Genomic DNA, 17879 nt, shown 5'->3' on the forward strand with positions numbered 1-17879 from the left:
TCTCGTTGATATTCTGTTTCGAATTTCTTTGATAATCTTTTTTTGAATATTTATGAATTTAGTAGCTTTTAGTTCAGTCGGATTTTTTTCACGTTTCATAGTGGAAAAAAAATCAGTAATGAAAGAAATCATGCATATAAATCTGAAAGTTATTTACCGACATAATTAACAAAATTTAATTATAATTTGTTGCCCATCAGGTGGCTTTACGTTATTAGAAATAGAAAAAAACATATTTTCAGAAGTCCTTCCCATATAAATAAAAGAGTGACTGCATTCAGTATTTGACTTACTGCTGTTGCTCGAGGCCAACTCATGATAGTCAAACTTTACCAACTTCAAGCAATTTTTTCGAGTACTTATATCCTTTTAGATGGGCTGTAAAAACGTATTTCTGTAATATTTATATTAAAATTGTACAGTGTTGATGGAGTTTTGATAGGTACCAATTATACGAATATAATACTTTGTACCTGAATTAATTGATTCGGTACATATAAAAACGGCATCAATTACCGTAATACCAGCAGTGCCTATTGCCAAAATCAAGCATCATTGGCGACAATAATATATTGGCAATTCTTTATGATTCCTATGACGATTAGAACTATTTCTCCAATAATTTTTTTATCTTTTTCTCCACAGAGGAGAGAGCATTTGCTTTTAATGAGGTGAACTGGATTCGAATCCCACCGATGGTTGGTTGATTCGAATTCCGCAATTGGCTCGCACCGACCACAGTGCTGACGTAAAATATCCTCAGTGGTAGACGGATCATGGATTAGAGCCCCCTTGCCATCAGGCTAACCATGGGAGGTTTTCGGGATTTTTCTTTCCATGTAACGCAAATGCGGGTTAGTTCCATCAAAAAGTTATCCACGAAGGCAAATTTCTTCCAATACATAAATGAGAAGTTCCCTTGTCTTCTGGATTAGGTTGAAAACTACAATGTTACAGAGTTGAACATTAGTAGTCGTAAACTCAAAATTGGGTCGGCAGTTCAATGACGGTTATAAAATTAAAATAAATAATTATACTTTATAGTAAGCAGTTTATTTTTTTTATTTTTTATTATTTCAATTAGTAGCTATTATCAAAACTAATTAAGCTTCATTGACATAAAAAATAGTTAGACGATTTTTTATATTTTTCCTAAAGTGATAAGTACCTTTTCTCCATTAATTATATTTAGTACACAGCTTTTTTTTTGTTTTAATTAGTACCGATTATCATCATTGCGTCAATAATAGGCGATTTTTTACGTTTTTCCAAAACGAAGATTTCTCCATTAATTTCGCTTTTTCGTTTTGTAAAATAGAAATTTAAGCGCCTTATCACCTTTAATCTGATAATTCTGACTTGTAATAACAATAAATGCCCAAAATAAATACCAATTTTCGTCAGTTACGACGACAAAAATTAATTTGATTTCAATGCTTCTGCGTCTTACCTTCGGTCCAACAGATCCTGGCAAACCTATGCCCGGAGGTCCTGGTAGTCCTGGTGGTCCCTTTAAAACAAAAATTGCGCGTTAAACACCAAAAGCGAATCCGAATCACAAATAATTTCGAAGGCATTAAAAGTCAAATAGGATGATTTAAAAATATACAATTCTTTTTATATATATATATATTCACGACAAAAAGGATAAAAAAGTAATTGAGTAGTATATGGTGAAAGTAATAATATAAATACCGGTTCTCCTTTCGCTCCTCTGAGATTATCATAAGGTAGGTCTAAATGTTTTAAAGAAATATTACACACGCAAGGTCCACCAGGTAAACCGTGATGACGAACACCCGAAAACCACTCCCGAGAGCCCTGAAAAAGAACATCAATTATAAAGACATAGACTGAGAAAGAAAAAGGATTACTATATATAAAACTTTTATTACTTTACAATTACTTTTTTTTATAAAACCTGCTAGCTGCAGGTAGTTCTTTTATGATTAAAAAAGATGAGTTTAATGCTAATATAAAGGTATTAAAGTTAGAAAAAAAAACAGCATTTAACTGCACGTTTGAGGCTGTAAAAGATTTTAATATCGCAAAGGCTATAGTATAAATCGGACAAAAAAAAATCTCATTTCTGGAAGGAATGTCAATTAATTTATTGCTTTAATTGTAATATTTGTTTTTGTGTTTAATCTTACGCGCAATTCCACATTATTAAGAATTTTTGATCTGTAATGAAAAATTTCATTAAGAAAATTAGCAATATTTCTGCTTTCATTAAAATATAAGCAAATTGTTTTTATTATTATGAAGTAATAATCTATTAATGATCTCTTAGAATTTATATAGTTCATTACATCAGAATTTTTGTTGTTCTTCATCGACCTTTTTAATTTGATTTAAAGGAAAATGGATCCATGTTAGAACGAGGCACTTAGCCCTTTGACTTCTATGCGCTTTTTTAAGTTTAAAGTTGAAATAATTTTTAATGAAAATTTTATCAGATAAGTTAGAAATTCTATTTTTTTCTTAGCACTTCAGCTCAGAGCAGGCTTAAGTTTCCAACAAATTTTTTTACATTTTCAAGATGCATGTGATGCTATTAGATGCTTTACTGTATTCAAATCTTTGCTCAGCGTGATCAAGCCATTTGAGAGAAGGTCTTAGGTAAGATAGGTTATTATTTACCGTTAAAATACATAAGAACATTTAAAGAATTTTTTAAGCACTTTAAGAAAAGTAAAGTAAGCACTTTTAAGAATTTTTAAGCACTTTCAAAAAATTTTTAAGCGAAATATACGACTATGTGGATTTTGGCTTTTGGCTGAATCGACCTGGTATGCTTTCTGAAGGAAAAAGTAGTCAGGAACTGTTAGCACATATGAAACAGACATTAATAAGAATGGATTAAGGTTAATTTTATCAAAGATATTAGTATTTCAATATATAATAACAATGGTTCTCAAATTTTATACTCGCTACTGATATATGTATCTCCCTACTGATATACTAAGTATCAACATATTATACAAAATTCTGCTAAATTGCTTCTAGACATGGTCTGTTTCATAAACTTCAATTCTTCAGTAGTTTGAAAAAGAACTCGCGACTATAATAAATATAACGATGACCGATGACATGATTGATTCAATAAACTAACTTGTTATGAGAAAAGTGTTTTAGAATATAGGACTTCATAAAAGATTTTAGGGATCTGCATGGAATTATTTATTTTTTACCTGATCATCTCCTGATCCATAATCTCCTTCATTGAATATTTCTGAAGGACTACGTGGCAAAAAGACACACTCTCCCTGCAATAAGAATCAAGCTGTTAGTTTGGTAAATCATTTATTTTTATAAACTGTACAAAGATCGACTATAATATAGGAGTGAAATTAGAAACAAATTTTTTGTTAGACTAGAAAATTAAAAAAAAAAGAAAAAAGAAACCCGACGTTTAATCATATATGCACCAATTTATAATATTGTAAATGCAATTGTAAATTTTTTCTTCAACGGCAGGCACTGAATTTTTACTTTCTTCGCCTAGGAAGATGCCGGAAGTGTTACTCATTCAACGTTACCCAGTGGGCACCTGTGAACCTAAGTCACGGAGGCGAGCAACATTACCCACGCCACACTGCCAGATACCCGTTTTATAGGGTGGGTTACATTCACACATCACACAATAGAGAACAACACACAGAGAGAAACTTCCATTCCCTGAGCGGGATTCGAACCCGCAGCCACTAGCTTCACAGTCAAGCACGCTCACCGCTCGGCCACCTGGCCGGCTATTTTAAATTGTTAAACTTATAATTTCAAATGAGAAATATATTCCGCTTCTAAAAATCTATTGCCGGTAAGGCGTTCTGACATGTTTTTATTTCTCCAAATAACATCAAAAATTAAAATTATTAAAACGTGAACGATTAAGATTATTTAGTTAAAAATTTTCCATAGTACGAAATTGAAAGGAAACACCTGAAATGTAGTGAAGCTGCCATTATTACATTTTCTCGATTTAACTTCTAATCTTACCTTTCAGAAACTATATTTGGTATTTAGAAATCCCATTGCATTTTCTCTATATAGACTATTAAAATTAAGTATTCAGCCCATGGAGGGCCAAGTCGTAATGTGCCCAGTTTTTTTTTACCCTTGGCTCTGGGGTGCAAATCAGATGTTTCGCTTGGATGGTCAGACTAACGTGGAACCTCCAGCGTTTAGTTTTCAAGCATACTTGGTACTCATTTCAACGACCCACTGAAGAGACGAAAGGTAAAGTCAACCTTGCCCCATTCAAGGATAGAACCCTGTAACTGTAACACGAAAGGGACCTCGAATCGCTACCACTTAGCCATCGGGCGTCATATAGCATATTAGTTATGTCATGTCCAGGTCAGAATGAGCTTTGTATTAAGAAATTTTTTTTTAATTAAAACCACAGCAAGTTCCTAATAGGTTTCTAAAATTTTAAAAATAACTCTGCAAATACGTTTCAAAAAGTTTCCGAATTGTTTCCATGGTATCTGAGAGATATTTCAAGGATAGCGATTCAGAAATATTTCAGCGATAACAATCCAGAAGTACTTTAACGATGACAAACTTGAAAATATTCCAGCGATGGCACACTAGAAATATTTCAACGATGGCATTACAGAAATATTTCAACTATAACACTCCAGAAGTACTTCAACGATGGCAAACTAAAAAAAATTCTAACGCTGGCGCACTAGAAATATTTCAACGATGACATTACAGAAATATTTCAACGATGACATACCAGAATTATTTCAATGATGGCATTAGAGAGAAATATGTTTCATCCAAAAAGAATTTTGTGCAAAAATTGAATTTTAGAAATATATTGGAGATTGCATGGGAGATTAGGTGAGGTTTTAATTCGCGTGAAACATATCTGCAACATTTTCATAAAAATATTCTGGTTTTCAGTACCCAGCAAAATTTAAATTTATTACCCAACCCACCAGATAGACATTTGGAAACATTCAAAATGACATGGTCATGGTAGTGAAATTCGAATGCGTACACAATCACGTATCACCCGCCAGTCAGTGGTAGAATTGGAGCATTTTAAAAAGCACAAAATACAACGTGCCAAAAGTTAGTGAACAGGAAAAATTAAAATTGATTACCTCTTGTGACGCGGGAAGGAAGCGTTACATTAATATATTTCTTTACTCACCAATTTATTAACAAGTTTTTTTTCTTCCATTCTTACAGAATAGACACTTCATTATCACATCCATCCATTCTTACACAGAAGACATAATTAATTCAGAAAAAAGATGATGAGGTTATTTGCATAAAAAGATTATTAAGGACTTGCCTTTTCTCCCGGAGGTCCTACGGGTCCTTGTAATCCAGGTGGTCCAGGATCACCTTTCTCTCCTTTTAATTTTGGTTGCAGCTTTAGTAACTCATCTTTCGTTATAAGACCTGTTTCACCCTGAGGTAAGCGGTAAAAAGAAGAAAACGGAATGAGTTATTAAATCAAGTTAATGAAGTAAAGTTTATGTCTTGTTTTCAGTATTAGTCAATAGTCACGAATTTAGACAACCCTCACGAAAGTCTAAGCCATTTTAAATTTTTGTTTTTTTTATTTTGTATTACTAATCAAAAAGTTAAGATGAAATTTTTCCCGTTGGTTTGCATACGAGAGAGTACGTTGCTCTCGTAAGCAGCTTTAAAATGAAAACAGCTTTAAAATTGCTTTAATTAGTGGTTGACTAAATTTTTTGGGTACTTAATTAGGTACTTCAAATGTCACTCGCAAATCTAGCCGATTTTTTCTTTACACAGTTAGTACTTTTATTTATGAAATAATATTTATTCAAATTTTTGTCAATGTCTCCTTGATTGCGAAGACATAAATTATTGAAACTATAAGTTGGAGAAAAATAGTTAAATAGGAACGCAGAAATTTTATCAACTGCAGTTCAACGAATATAGTAGAGAAAAAAAAACTTCTAAACGATTTTTTATGAAACTTATTTTGTATGTTTGAATTTCTATTATCATTTTTTTTAAAGAGCGTTCTCATAAAGTAACGTCATTTTTTTTTTTATCTTGGAGTCGTTCAAATCTTACTAAAGCACGGTTTTTTGCGATCTTATAAATTTTTATCACTCTATAACCAACATAAAACCAAATTCCAACCTCACTTCAATACTTACGTGACTTTTTTTAAAAAATTTAAGTAATTTTGAAATCAATACCGAAATTTTTTCCGATGAAGAGAGTTTAAGATTCTAAATAAGAAAATTATAACCAGTTCTCTATTTCGTACTTAAGCTAAAGATCTCAGTTAACTATTCCAGAATATGGAACAATAATTTCAAGTTGATAAAATTAACCAATTAACTAAAATAGCTCCTTAAAATGAGTTGAAATTGAGTTAAATTTTGTTAGGAAACTTTGAATACTACGTAATTTTTTTTAGAATTATTGGAAAATGTAATTTTACAATACTGTAATTTTACAATACAATAAAACCTTGATTATCCGGATGAGGATAATGTCGAAAAATCGAAATAGTTGGATAATCGGAAGACTTTTTGAAGTCAATTTTTTAAATATAAACTTTAATGACGAGTAATTTTATACAAAGTTATTTAAGAAGTGAATTTCTTTTTATATAATGATCCCAACACTTTTAATGTGTATGGGAAGAGGTGACGGATAACTGAAGTGTCGCATGATCGAGCGTTGGATAATCGGGGTTTTACTGTACTTCGTATTATTTAACAATTCATCTTTACCTTTTTTCCTGGTAGCCCATGCCTGCCTGATTGACCTTTTTGTCCTTTTGCTCCAGAAACTTCTTAGTCATAAAAAATAAGTAATATTATTTAATAAGATAATACTTTATTTAGCATCTTTCTTACTTATTATGGAAACAAAATAATCATAAACGCAGAAAACCGGAGTTAAGATTTTTCTCCAGTTTTCGTTTTGTAAAAAACAAAATATAAATTGTCTTTGTTTTTTTGGAAAATAAAAATTGAATTCATTCAGATTTAAGGACAAGCAGCCAAAAAAGATGTCATTTGTACCATATTTATTAATTACAAGCTATGTAACTTCCGACACACATATGTCAAATGTAGGATGAGTTGATGATGAGTTGACGGAAGTTCTGTAAGGGAAAAAAAATGACATTCCCACTCTGTTCGTTCTTCAAATGCAATGGAAAGATTATTTCTGATTTTTATTCTATACATCTATATTTCTTTATTGCACTCATTGTCGAAACAATTAGCGCACCTAGAAAGTGTTGAACGAAATTTTACGTTCGTAAGTGTGGCGTTGAAATAAGTGTTTAAAAAATCAAAGCGAAATGATAATAGACTGCAAAAGAAAATGGAAATGAATGGAAGTTTCAGTAACCTTTTGGGCCACCTCTAGCGCGATACGGTCGCGCATTGAGGCAAATATGTTCGTTATAAAGACCTGCAGCATTTGCTATAAAAACGCAGCTAAATCGACTGTTCAACTTGCCGTCCCATGTGGTGTCAAATATGCTCGTTCAATGACAAATCTGGGAATCGACGAGCAGGCCAGGGAAGGTTGATAATTCAGCAGAGGCATTCCTGTGACATCCTTCCTTTGTGTGACCAAACTTTTTTTCTTTTGAAACCGCTGTTGAACAGCCGACCCAATATTGGGTTTACGACTACTAATGTTCAACTCCATTGCTTTGTAATTTTGAACTCCTAGATCAAGTATAAGGAGAATTTTGCCTTCGAGGAGGGTTTTTTGATGAAACTAAACCCCATTTGCTTCACTTGGAGAGAAAAAGAAAGGAAACCTCCCATGGTCAGTCGGACAGCAAGGGGACTCTAACCCAAGATCCATCTACCACTGGGGATATTTTACCTCCGCACTGTGGTCAATGCAAGCCGGAAGCGGATTTTGTATCGACCAGCCATTGCTGGGATTCGAACCCGGTTCACCTCATTGGAAGGCGAATGCTCTATCCTCCGAGCCATCACGGCTCCGTCACCAAACTTTGAAAAATGTCTCCTGGAAGCAATGCCATGAATGATAACACATGTGAATGAAGGATGTCACTAACGCATCTCTGGGTTGTCACGGCGCAGTGGATCAATATTAAGGGTGATCGTGAGCTGTATGATACTCCATATCATCCCACCAGTTGTAGAAATGGTGTGCCGCTGTACAGCGTAGACAGGAATGACACTTACCTTTATCTACGCGTGGAGTGGTATCGTTTTCGATTAGACAGCAACAGAATAGAACCAGGTTGTCTTCACTGATGAATCTAGATTCAATTTGGGCAGTGGTGACCATCGTGTACGAGTGTGGAGGCCCCGTGGTCAACACATATTGTATAGCAGCACACTGCTTCTGCAACTGCTGTGATGGTATGAGGTGCTATCGCATACAACACACGATCACCTCTAATATTGATCAGCGGTTCAACAATCCATAGATGCCAACTCTTTCAATTCTTCCTGGCTCGAAATTTTTTTTATATTACATTTTAACGAGTCAGAGAGTTAATGCTTTAATTTTTTTTGTCGTTCAGAAATTTGATTTAAAATAATTTTGTCTACCAGTACGTGCAAATAATTTAAAGATATAGATAAAGGAAATAAAAATTTAATCGATGCGATGTAGTTGTTGGTTGGTGCTAAGAAAATAGAAAGAACATTTTTTGCTTAGAATTGGATGCTATTGTTATTTCAACATGACCAGGAAAATAGTTCGTAAAAAAGGGAAATTGTTGGCGGAGAAACTCTTCCAAGAAATGTTTTCAGCGTTTTATTAATTCTTCAGGTTTATTTAAATTCGGAAATTTGCTAAAGAAAAACATCTTTAAAAAATTTTCGAAAAGTCATCTTTCTTAACTTACATTATGCACATTTGAGTATAGTGTTCTAAATGTATGGGATAAAACTTCAGGGTGTTAACTTTTTAAATAAATAAAGGAACACCCTGAATAAATTTTAAACTAATGATGGATTTTTCACGCATTAGGACACATTCTTAATGGATCGAGGACCTAACCTCAAATATGTTAATTAATTAGTGAAGACGATATTTTAAGTTACGAGATTAGACACAAAAAGGTACTTTCCTTGAAATAACATATCTTTTTTCTTTTGACATTTTCGGATTCATGATCCTCCGTATATAGGAGATAGCCGATTGTGGAAAATACGGTCCTAATAGTTTGTTTAGGAGAACGGTCGAAAGATTGAAACCCTTTAATGTTAATTTTACTTTTTGTGTATTTCGTCATATCTCGAGAACTTTTTTAACGAATTTAAAGATTTTTGCAAGCAATTATAAAATTCATTTTTCCAAAGATAATTCTATGAAAATAAATAACTTTTAGCAAATACTTATTTTTTCTTATTTCATTTATTAATAGTCGAAAATTTTTTGTGTAAAGTATAATAAAAAATCATCTAATAGATCTTTAAATTCGTATATATCTTATAGTACATATCTATAGTAAAAAAAGTATCTAATTTTTTACATCATTTTAAATAATTTAATTTCGCATGGTCAAATACAAGTTGATCGAAATTGGTCGAATGATGGCTGAGAAATCAAAGTTAAATTAAAAATTAGATTTTTTTTCAAATTTTCATTGTTGCTATTTAAATTACATTCTTCAAAATTAAGTGAAAAATTGTATACCTTACAGTTCATAAATTTTTCGATCATTATTAATTTAATAATTGAAGAACAGTAAATTATAATGCAATTGTTTTTGCTTAGAATTATTTTTAAATAAACTAACTTTATAATTGTGTGCAAAAATGTTTCAATACGCTTAAAAATTTTTCGATATATGGGGAAAAACTCAAAACGTAAAATTAAAATTAAGGGGTCCGAACTTTCTATATCACTTTCCTGATCAAACTATTGGGACCATATTTCCCAGATTACGGCAACCCTTATATTTTGAGGGTCAAGAATCCAAATCTATCGAAAAATACAGCACAACTTTATTCGGAGAAAATAAGTTTTTGCGTCTGATTTCGTAATTCAAGATATCTTTTGCACTAATTAATTGGCATATTTATTATTAAGACCTCAAACAATTAAGTTTGCTTCCTAGCACGTGAAAAATCCGACTATTATATCAAAAGTTATTAAAGATGTTCAACTTTACTCACTGTACATCATACCTTAAATGCAGAATTGAAAGTTTAACATTTTAAAAACCGTTCGTGCAATAGAACCTAAAAACACAAGCAACCAAAAGAACCGATACGGATATAAAAGCCTCAATATGCAATAAAACAATATAATAAATAATATAAAATTAAATTTAAAATTTCTAGCAAGCTAAAAAATAAAGCAAACAAAAAATTGTCCACCACCTCGACTTACTTTCGACGCCTATATGCCCTGGACCGGGTGGCGGAGGCGTAATCAATGGGGGTGGACCTAAAAAAGCAAATCAAATGAAACAGTTTGCCACAAAAGAAATACTACAACATAAAAGAAGCGAACTTAAGAGAAAAACTGCAACAAAATAAAAGAGTGAGTCTTCTCTTGCTTGTCAAGCAGCGGGTGGTGGGCGTTAAAAACTCATAAGAATATAACTTTTTTTTAATTATTTCACCTTTTTTTCTTCACTTCTTTCAATTTTTTGGTTATGTTTTTTGAGAAATACCTGCGAAGATGTAACAAAAAACAACATACGGAAACCATTGTCTTTGGATGTGACCTTACAACAACCCACACTTTGTGGTGAGTATGATTGCGTATTGACAAAGGTGAATGAAATTGAGGAGTAATTATTGATTTAGGTCTTTTCAATTTGATTTTAAAGCACTTATTGAAAAAAAAATTCTGTTTGCTCAGTCTTTGATAGATTGTTGAAATAAAGTTGGAAAAATAAATAGAGAAACCATTGTATTGAGTTTAAAGTCATATATAATTATAAAAACGTATGATCCATATATATGAGTTATATACAATTATAAAAAAGTACATCATGGATTGAATCTGTGGTTTTTAAGAAAAACGATGTAAGTAAAATGAATTTTTTATGTTCTATATCTAGTTGTAAGGTATGATAAGGGTTTTTTTAATTTTTTTAAAAAATTTTTTTTTATATATAACCGTAGTTGAACAGTCGATCCAATTTTATGGGCTTACGACTGCTAATGTTCAACTCCGTAGCCTTGTAATTTTGAACCCAATCAAGAAGACAAGGGAACTCCTGGATCGAGTATAGGGAGAAATATGCCTTCGTGGAGGACTTTTTTGATGGAGCTAACCAGCATTTGCGTTACATGGAGAGGAAGACCACGAGAACCTTCCACGATTAGCCTAACGGCAAGAGGACTCTAACCCATGATCCGTCTACCACTGAGGATATTTCACGTCAGCGCTGTGGTCGGTGCAAGCCGGATGCGGAATTCGTATCGACTGGGATTCGAACCCGGTTCGCATCATTGGAAGGCGAATGCTCTATGATAAGCGTTTAAGCAAACTTGGCAATTATTTTGAAAAAAGGAGAAATTCTTCTTACATTAAAAATTTTCTTTCGTTTGGCTTTAAATTCAAACGACCCTTACTTAAAAAATAACCATTGTTCCAAGTTACATTTGTAACATTTTTTCATTGATTCTTATCTCATATTTTTATCACAAAGACGAATTCATGCGTTCTTTTTGATACTCATTTGTCTGAGATATTTAAATGTGTCCCATTAAGCGCATAATTTTTTATTTAAGATTATAGACTTATGCACTAAACACCTAAACCATTTAATATATAATGCATAATGCCTGATATTTCGTGCAAGTTCTCACACATTTTTACCCGCAAGACAATTAATATGAATATTTCAAATAGATCGCAATCACTGATAGTGTCAAATTCTTTTTCAAGATAAGGAGTCTCACATTTAATAGATTTATCAAACATCATTAATTATAATTTATAGCTCAGAGTGTGTAAAAGAATCACGATGTTATAAATTATGGGAGTCCTGAATTAATTTGTTCACAAATTTGATGTATAATTTATTGAATACATTTCTACAAGAGAAAATAAAATGAATAACTGTATTCTATCAAAGATAAGTTTTGATTGATTATTTTAATTAGTAATTCAAACATGTTTTTTAATTTAACCTTTTAATTATGTGTTTAATAATGTAAGCAAATTATAAGCGATTATTTATTGATACAGTGAATATTCATGATTACTAAAAAGACAAAGTTAATGAATCAGAAAAATTTTCGATAATTTTTAATTTTTCCAGTACATTACAATTACCTATACAATTTTTTGTAAAAGCTACAATCTGGCAAAGATTTGACATAAAAGGACAATTTTAAACTTTTTGAAAATTAGAACTCCCTATATAATTTTTGTTAGAGTCATTGGGATTTTACTTGACAAGGCAATATTTGAACTTTTTTTTGCTATTATAAATTTACTAAATTTTACAACATAATTAATAAAAATCATATATTAATTATGATTGCTGTTAGAAATTATGAGAAGTTGAAAGACGTTTATTAGAATTCACCCTCAATTTTTAATCTGCAATAAAAAAGGTTTTGGTGTTCTGTACACCAGCTTTCTGGGATTGTGATGTCAGATTTCTGCAGAGTTTTTGTTTCTCCTAATTATTAAATTGCGAACCCTAATGTGCATATTTTTTTCTTCATTTTTGGCAAGGTTTCTAAAAATATGTATTTAAGGGAGTTCATTAAAAAACCTGCAAATTCACAGCCGCATCAGACTTGTACAGACAGGTATGAAAAAAACCTATCTGTTACTATAAGAGATCCAATATCCTCTACACCTAATGAGGATAAAAAGATATTTTTCTAATTTGCATGTCTTAGCAAGTCACACGAAACTTCCAACAAATTCCAAATCTGTGGTTATTCTGTTTATATAGGTTTCAAATGTATATTTCCCTTAAAATAAAACGTCAGTGTCTATTTGATGTCTTTATCATTTATAATTACTGTAGATTTCTCTATCATTTATAATTATTGATTTCTATATCATTAATATTATTATTGATTTCTCTTTCATTATATCATCTATACTTAATGAAGGCAACATTGTTTTCACTATGTTGCATAGCAATTCACAAGGAACTTCTAACGAATTCCGAAATATGGAGTTATTCTAGCCAATTAGACTTCCAAAATACACATATGTATCTGAAAATAAACGGGCTATTATATTCTTAACGGGCTATTTTATATCTCTCTCATTTACAATTAGTAGTTGTTTTCTATCATTATATCTTCCATAGTTAATGACGGTACATTGTTTTCACTTTGCTGCATATATTAACAATTCACACAAAGCTTTCAACAAATTCCAAAATCAGCGGTTATTCTGGCAGGGTTTAAAAAAAATATTTATATCTTCCTGAAAAAAAACTTAACAAGCTATTTGATTTCTCAAGTATTTTTTAATTATTATTGATTTCTTTATATCCTTAGCGATATACCTTAGCTATTCACACTTGCAACAAATTCCAAAATCAGCGGTTTTTCTGACTGGGTTTCTAAAAATATTTATATCTCCCCGAAAAAAATCTCAACAGAGTAATTGATTTCTCAAGTATTTTTAATTATTATTGATATCTTTATTATTCTTTATATCCTTAGCTATATACCTCAGCGATTCACACTTCCAACAAATTCCAATATCTGCGGTTTTTCTGACTGGGTTTCTAAAAAATATTTATATCTCCCCGAAAAGAATCTCAACAGGATATTTAATTTCTCAAGTATTTTTAATTATTATTGATTTCTTTATTATTCTTTATATCCTTAGCGATATACCTTAGAGATTTACACTTCCAACAAATTCCAAAATCAGGGGTTTTTCGGGCTGGGTTTCCAAAAAAATATTTTTATCTCCCTGAAATAATTCTTAACACGCTATTTGATTTCTCAAGTATTTTTTTAATTATTATTGATTTCTTTATTATTCGTTAGCGATATACCTTAGAGATTCACACTTCCAACAAATTCCAAAATCTGAGGTTTTTACGGCCACATAGGTTTCTAAAAAATATATGTATCTCCTTGAAAAGAAAATCTTTACGGGCTATTTGATTTCTCTATCATTTATAATCGCATGGCATTGATATATTACTGGTTATCCAACATATAATCCCACCCGAATCTGACGCCGTGCAATCCTTGACAGGAAAGGCAATCAAAATTGGATGGTTGTCAAGTAGAACATGAACACTCGTCCTTCAACTGGTGATGACACATTCAAAAAATGTTGACAGCTGTCTTCTCGATATGTTATTTCTTTTTTTTGCTCTTCATATATACTAAGAAAAGGAAGAAACTATTGCCTATGAATTTAGGTAATTACAAAAGCTACTGAAGCAAAATGCTACGGCTTTCAAAATTCAATCGTCTTACAAAGTAGCCAAATTAGGCACTTTATATTTCTAAGTTAAGCTTTTCATTGATTACTTCATCAATTCATGTCATGAATTTATTTTTTCCTCGTGAAAGTCCGTTTACTTGAAATTTTCAATAAAGGCTTCAAAATAGGAAGCTTTGTGTTCTCGAAAATTCTTTTTTGCTATATCTATCTAGATAGATAGACCTATAGATAGATAGATTTGCATGAAAACTAAGGTAACAGTCTTATCCGCTGTAAGGCAAAGGTGGAACTCGCGTTTACTCAGCTTCATTTAAAAGGCAGCAAAACTTATGAAAGGTCTATACATAAAAACTTTATTTTTAATTATTTTTAAATGACTTTAAATTTAACTAGTTTGATTTTATGCAACGATATTAAATAGAAAAGAATAAATCGCTATACAGTTAAACTAAGGAACAACAACAAAAAAAAAACTTTATTATTTACTCGTCGCGGTATCTTCGCAATGCAGCCTCTAAATTTTAGTTCGAAAAATTTACAGATGTGTTTTTAAAATGAGTGTAATAACATAATCTGCTGTATTCTCTGCAGAGCTGGAGGGTTTCTGTTACCGGGATTATAACTACAGAACAAATTAGAGAGAGAAAACTTTAAAAAAATATTTATTGAAAACATAAGTTTCAATGAATAAACACGCTGTAAAATCGGTTACTCAAAATTGAGTTTCGAAAATCAGTTTCGAAACAAATATAGTCAAATTTGAAAACCTATTGTAGTGTATCTACCACTACAAAAATACAATTCCAATTCACTAGTATATAAGACATGTTAACTCTATTCTGTGGTGGGGTACCTTTTCATAGATGAAGGTTGACATGGTCGAAAACTACTTAATACCCACATTGGTGACCCGGACGTGATGTGAACACGCCTACCTTGGTAGGAACGCCCACTACGATTTGAACACTCCTACTTTGATGGACATTGGGTAGTTGACTTGTGACTGCGACATTGGTCTCCTTACGCTTTTGCTTCTCAGCCTCTCTCACACACAGCGTATGTACTCGATTGCTAAAGACAACACAGGAGCGACTACGATCATGAACTTAATACAACTCTCACGATCAGCTCTCAAAAAGTAAGGTGATCCTAATACAGCTCTTCCGGCTTCTCACAAAACAGCAATGAATCAACTGGTGGTAGCCGTTCATTGAATTCTATTACAGATATAAGTCCGGTGGGGGAGTACTGTAGTGTATCTACCACTACACCTAAATACTCATTATTGAGCATGTTGACGTCAAATTTACAAAATTCAAACTTTATTAGTTTGTAACGATCAAATATTCGAAAAGAAAACCTAATTAAATAAAAGTTTATTGCTCTTGCCTTCATTCCAAATTTATTTCAATTAAATAATAATAAGTTTTTAGATCGGTAATCAACACTTTTCAGCTATATTTATTTGCAAATGAAGACGGATTTTCAGAGCTGTTTCAATGTTGAGCAGGTCACTTTACCTAATAATGACCACACGGGGTTTTCGAATTCGACTCTATTTGTTTTAAGACTATTTTGACACATTTTTGCACAATTTTGAGAAACCCTTTTGTACAATGTATAAAAAAAGGCTATCCTTGAATTGATATAAACCGTACGCTTTGCTTTGTGGTATGACTAACTTTCGAAGTTAAATAATATAATTTAGGTCTATTACAAAGTATCTTACTTATTCTTTGACGTAGACCATAGACATTTGACGTAGAAAGAAAACTAGGAAAATATATTTAAAATTGACAGTTTACAAATTATCGTCGAAATCTGACACGAGTTTTCGAAACATGTTTCCAATAATAAAATCATTCTTTTTCATGCCTTTTATCTTAGAAATAGCACTCACTATAAAGATTTTAATAGTTAATAGCTAATACCGTTAGTTCAGTTCTCAAGGACATCTATTTGACGTCCGTCACGTCTAATTAACGTCCTTGAGATCAAGTTACATAATAGTTTGAAGAAGGAAAGACCTTTATTATGAAGTGTTTAACTAGTCAAATAATTTATTTTTGATTGCGAAAATGATAAACTTTAGAGGCTATTACTGACACCTCAATGTATTCATTATTAATAAATAGTTTGATGTGCTAATTAGATATGCATAAATAATGAGGTTTTGAATAAAAACTTTAAAAACAATAATTTAAATGAATTTTTATTAATAAGAAGATACGATAGAAGTTACTCGTAAAACGAATCATACGCACTTCATTTTTTCATCGTTCCATACGTCGAAATAAATTTAAATAATTTATGTTCTTTTTGTTATAATTTTTAGCCATTGGCAAAATGGTCTTGGTTTGGATTTCATGGCTTCCGCACTTTTCAACTGTTATAATCAAGCAAGAGTAATAGTAAACAGTGCGCATGCGTTGCTATGACGACTGCTACTAATTTCTTTAGAATTCTTTTTTCATTTTTAATTTTGTTATGCATTAAGTTCGTGAGTTTATTTTTGAGATATGGAACCAGTGAAATCCCTGAATACTTCTTGAGTTGTGAATAAAAGAGAATTTCATTATTCCAGCGATATTTTTGTTTTTTATTTTTAATTCTATAATAAAATTAACTGAATATCATCAATTTTTTAAAGTTAATATTTTAACCTGAGATTAATTATTAAAAAAATTATTAAATTGCGTGATACACATTCAATAAAATAGCTGAAATAAGGGAAAAAAGTGGGTTAGTTTTGCACAATTTTAATGTTTTATACATCTAAAAATATATTCGCAGAAATTTTATCACCTTTATATTTTGTAAAAAATATCAACATTTTCCTACATTTGGTTTTGAATTCTTAATTTATTAAATTAACTGGAGTAGGAACTGTTTAGTACGTGATCATGATTCAATATAACAGAGTTAACATTAATACAATGTATTAATTGACATTAATGTATTATGATAAATTGTTTTGAATATTATTTAAACTTACCTGTACAAAATATTGCGAAATCAACTTAGAAATTGTTTCATATTAAAAATTAATTTTTTTTAAATATATGTTTTCAAATAAAGCATTCTGAAAATAATTAAAATTATAATTATATATTTCTTACGTTATTGAAATCAAGTGGCGCTTGTTAATTGGTAACCAATCTGCGAATTTTTGATTTTCAAATCATTACATTTGTCATAAAATTAGCTATTTTAATAATATAAATCTACAAATGTCACTATTTTTAAAATAATTATTCTGTAATAAATTTAGTAATCGGAACAGAAAATCCTCAGCGGCCATGTCGTATGGTTATGCGGCATGTAAAAGATCCCTGGAGTACCTTATTGGCTCTTGGCATTTCCGGCAAAACTAAATTTCTAGGGCACTTAGCATCCAAATAGAGTCTCGGTGCTGCCATCTAGTGCGGCAGAACTAGACGTTCAAATTAACATGACCAACGGTATCTCACCCATTGTGGTGGTCCTGAAAGAGTGGATACCATCTCTGGAGAACGCACTAG

The 17879-nt window shown here is 31.4% G+C and overlaps 1 protein-coding gene across 13 annotated transcripts in view; it reads right to left on the reverse strand.

The window, feature by feature from the left end:
• Positions 1–17879, reverse strand: part of LOC107456799 (collagen XV/XVIII-type protein multiplexin) — a 233474-nt gene that overhangs the window by 32847 nt on the left and 182748 nt on the right. For 4 of the 13 annotated variants that reach the window (XM_071178380.1, XM_071178377.1, XM_043048652.2 and 1 more), the window contains exons 9-14: positions 10354–10410; positions 6744–6805; positions 5312–5431; positions 3195–3269; positions 1696–1821; positions 1451–1510 (exon numbers count right to left, since the gene is read on the reverse strand). In XM_071178380.1, the coding sequence (XP_071034481.1) occupies positions 1451–1510; positions 1696–1821; positions 3195–3269; positions 5312–5431; positions 6744–6805; positions 10354–10410 (500 nt within the window). The remainder of the gene's footprint in view (positions 1–1450; positions 1511–1695; positions 1822–3194; positions 3270–5311; positions 5432–6743; positions 6806–10353; positions 10411–17879) is intronic. The other 9 variants (XM_071178379.1, XM_071178378.1, XM_071178376.1 and 6 more) reach the window with 3 other exon arrangements.

This window comes from Parasteatoda tepidariorum, chromosome 3 (genome assembly GCF_043381705.1).
Source record: "Parasteatoda tepidariorum isolate YZ-2023 chromosome 3, CAS_Ptep_4.0, whole genome shotgun sequence".
Lineage (NCBI taxonomy): Eukaryota > Metazoa > Arthropoda > Arachnida > Araneae > Theridiidae > Parasteatoda > Parasteatoda tepidariorum.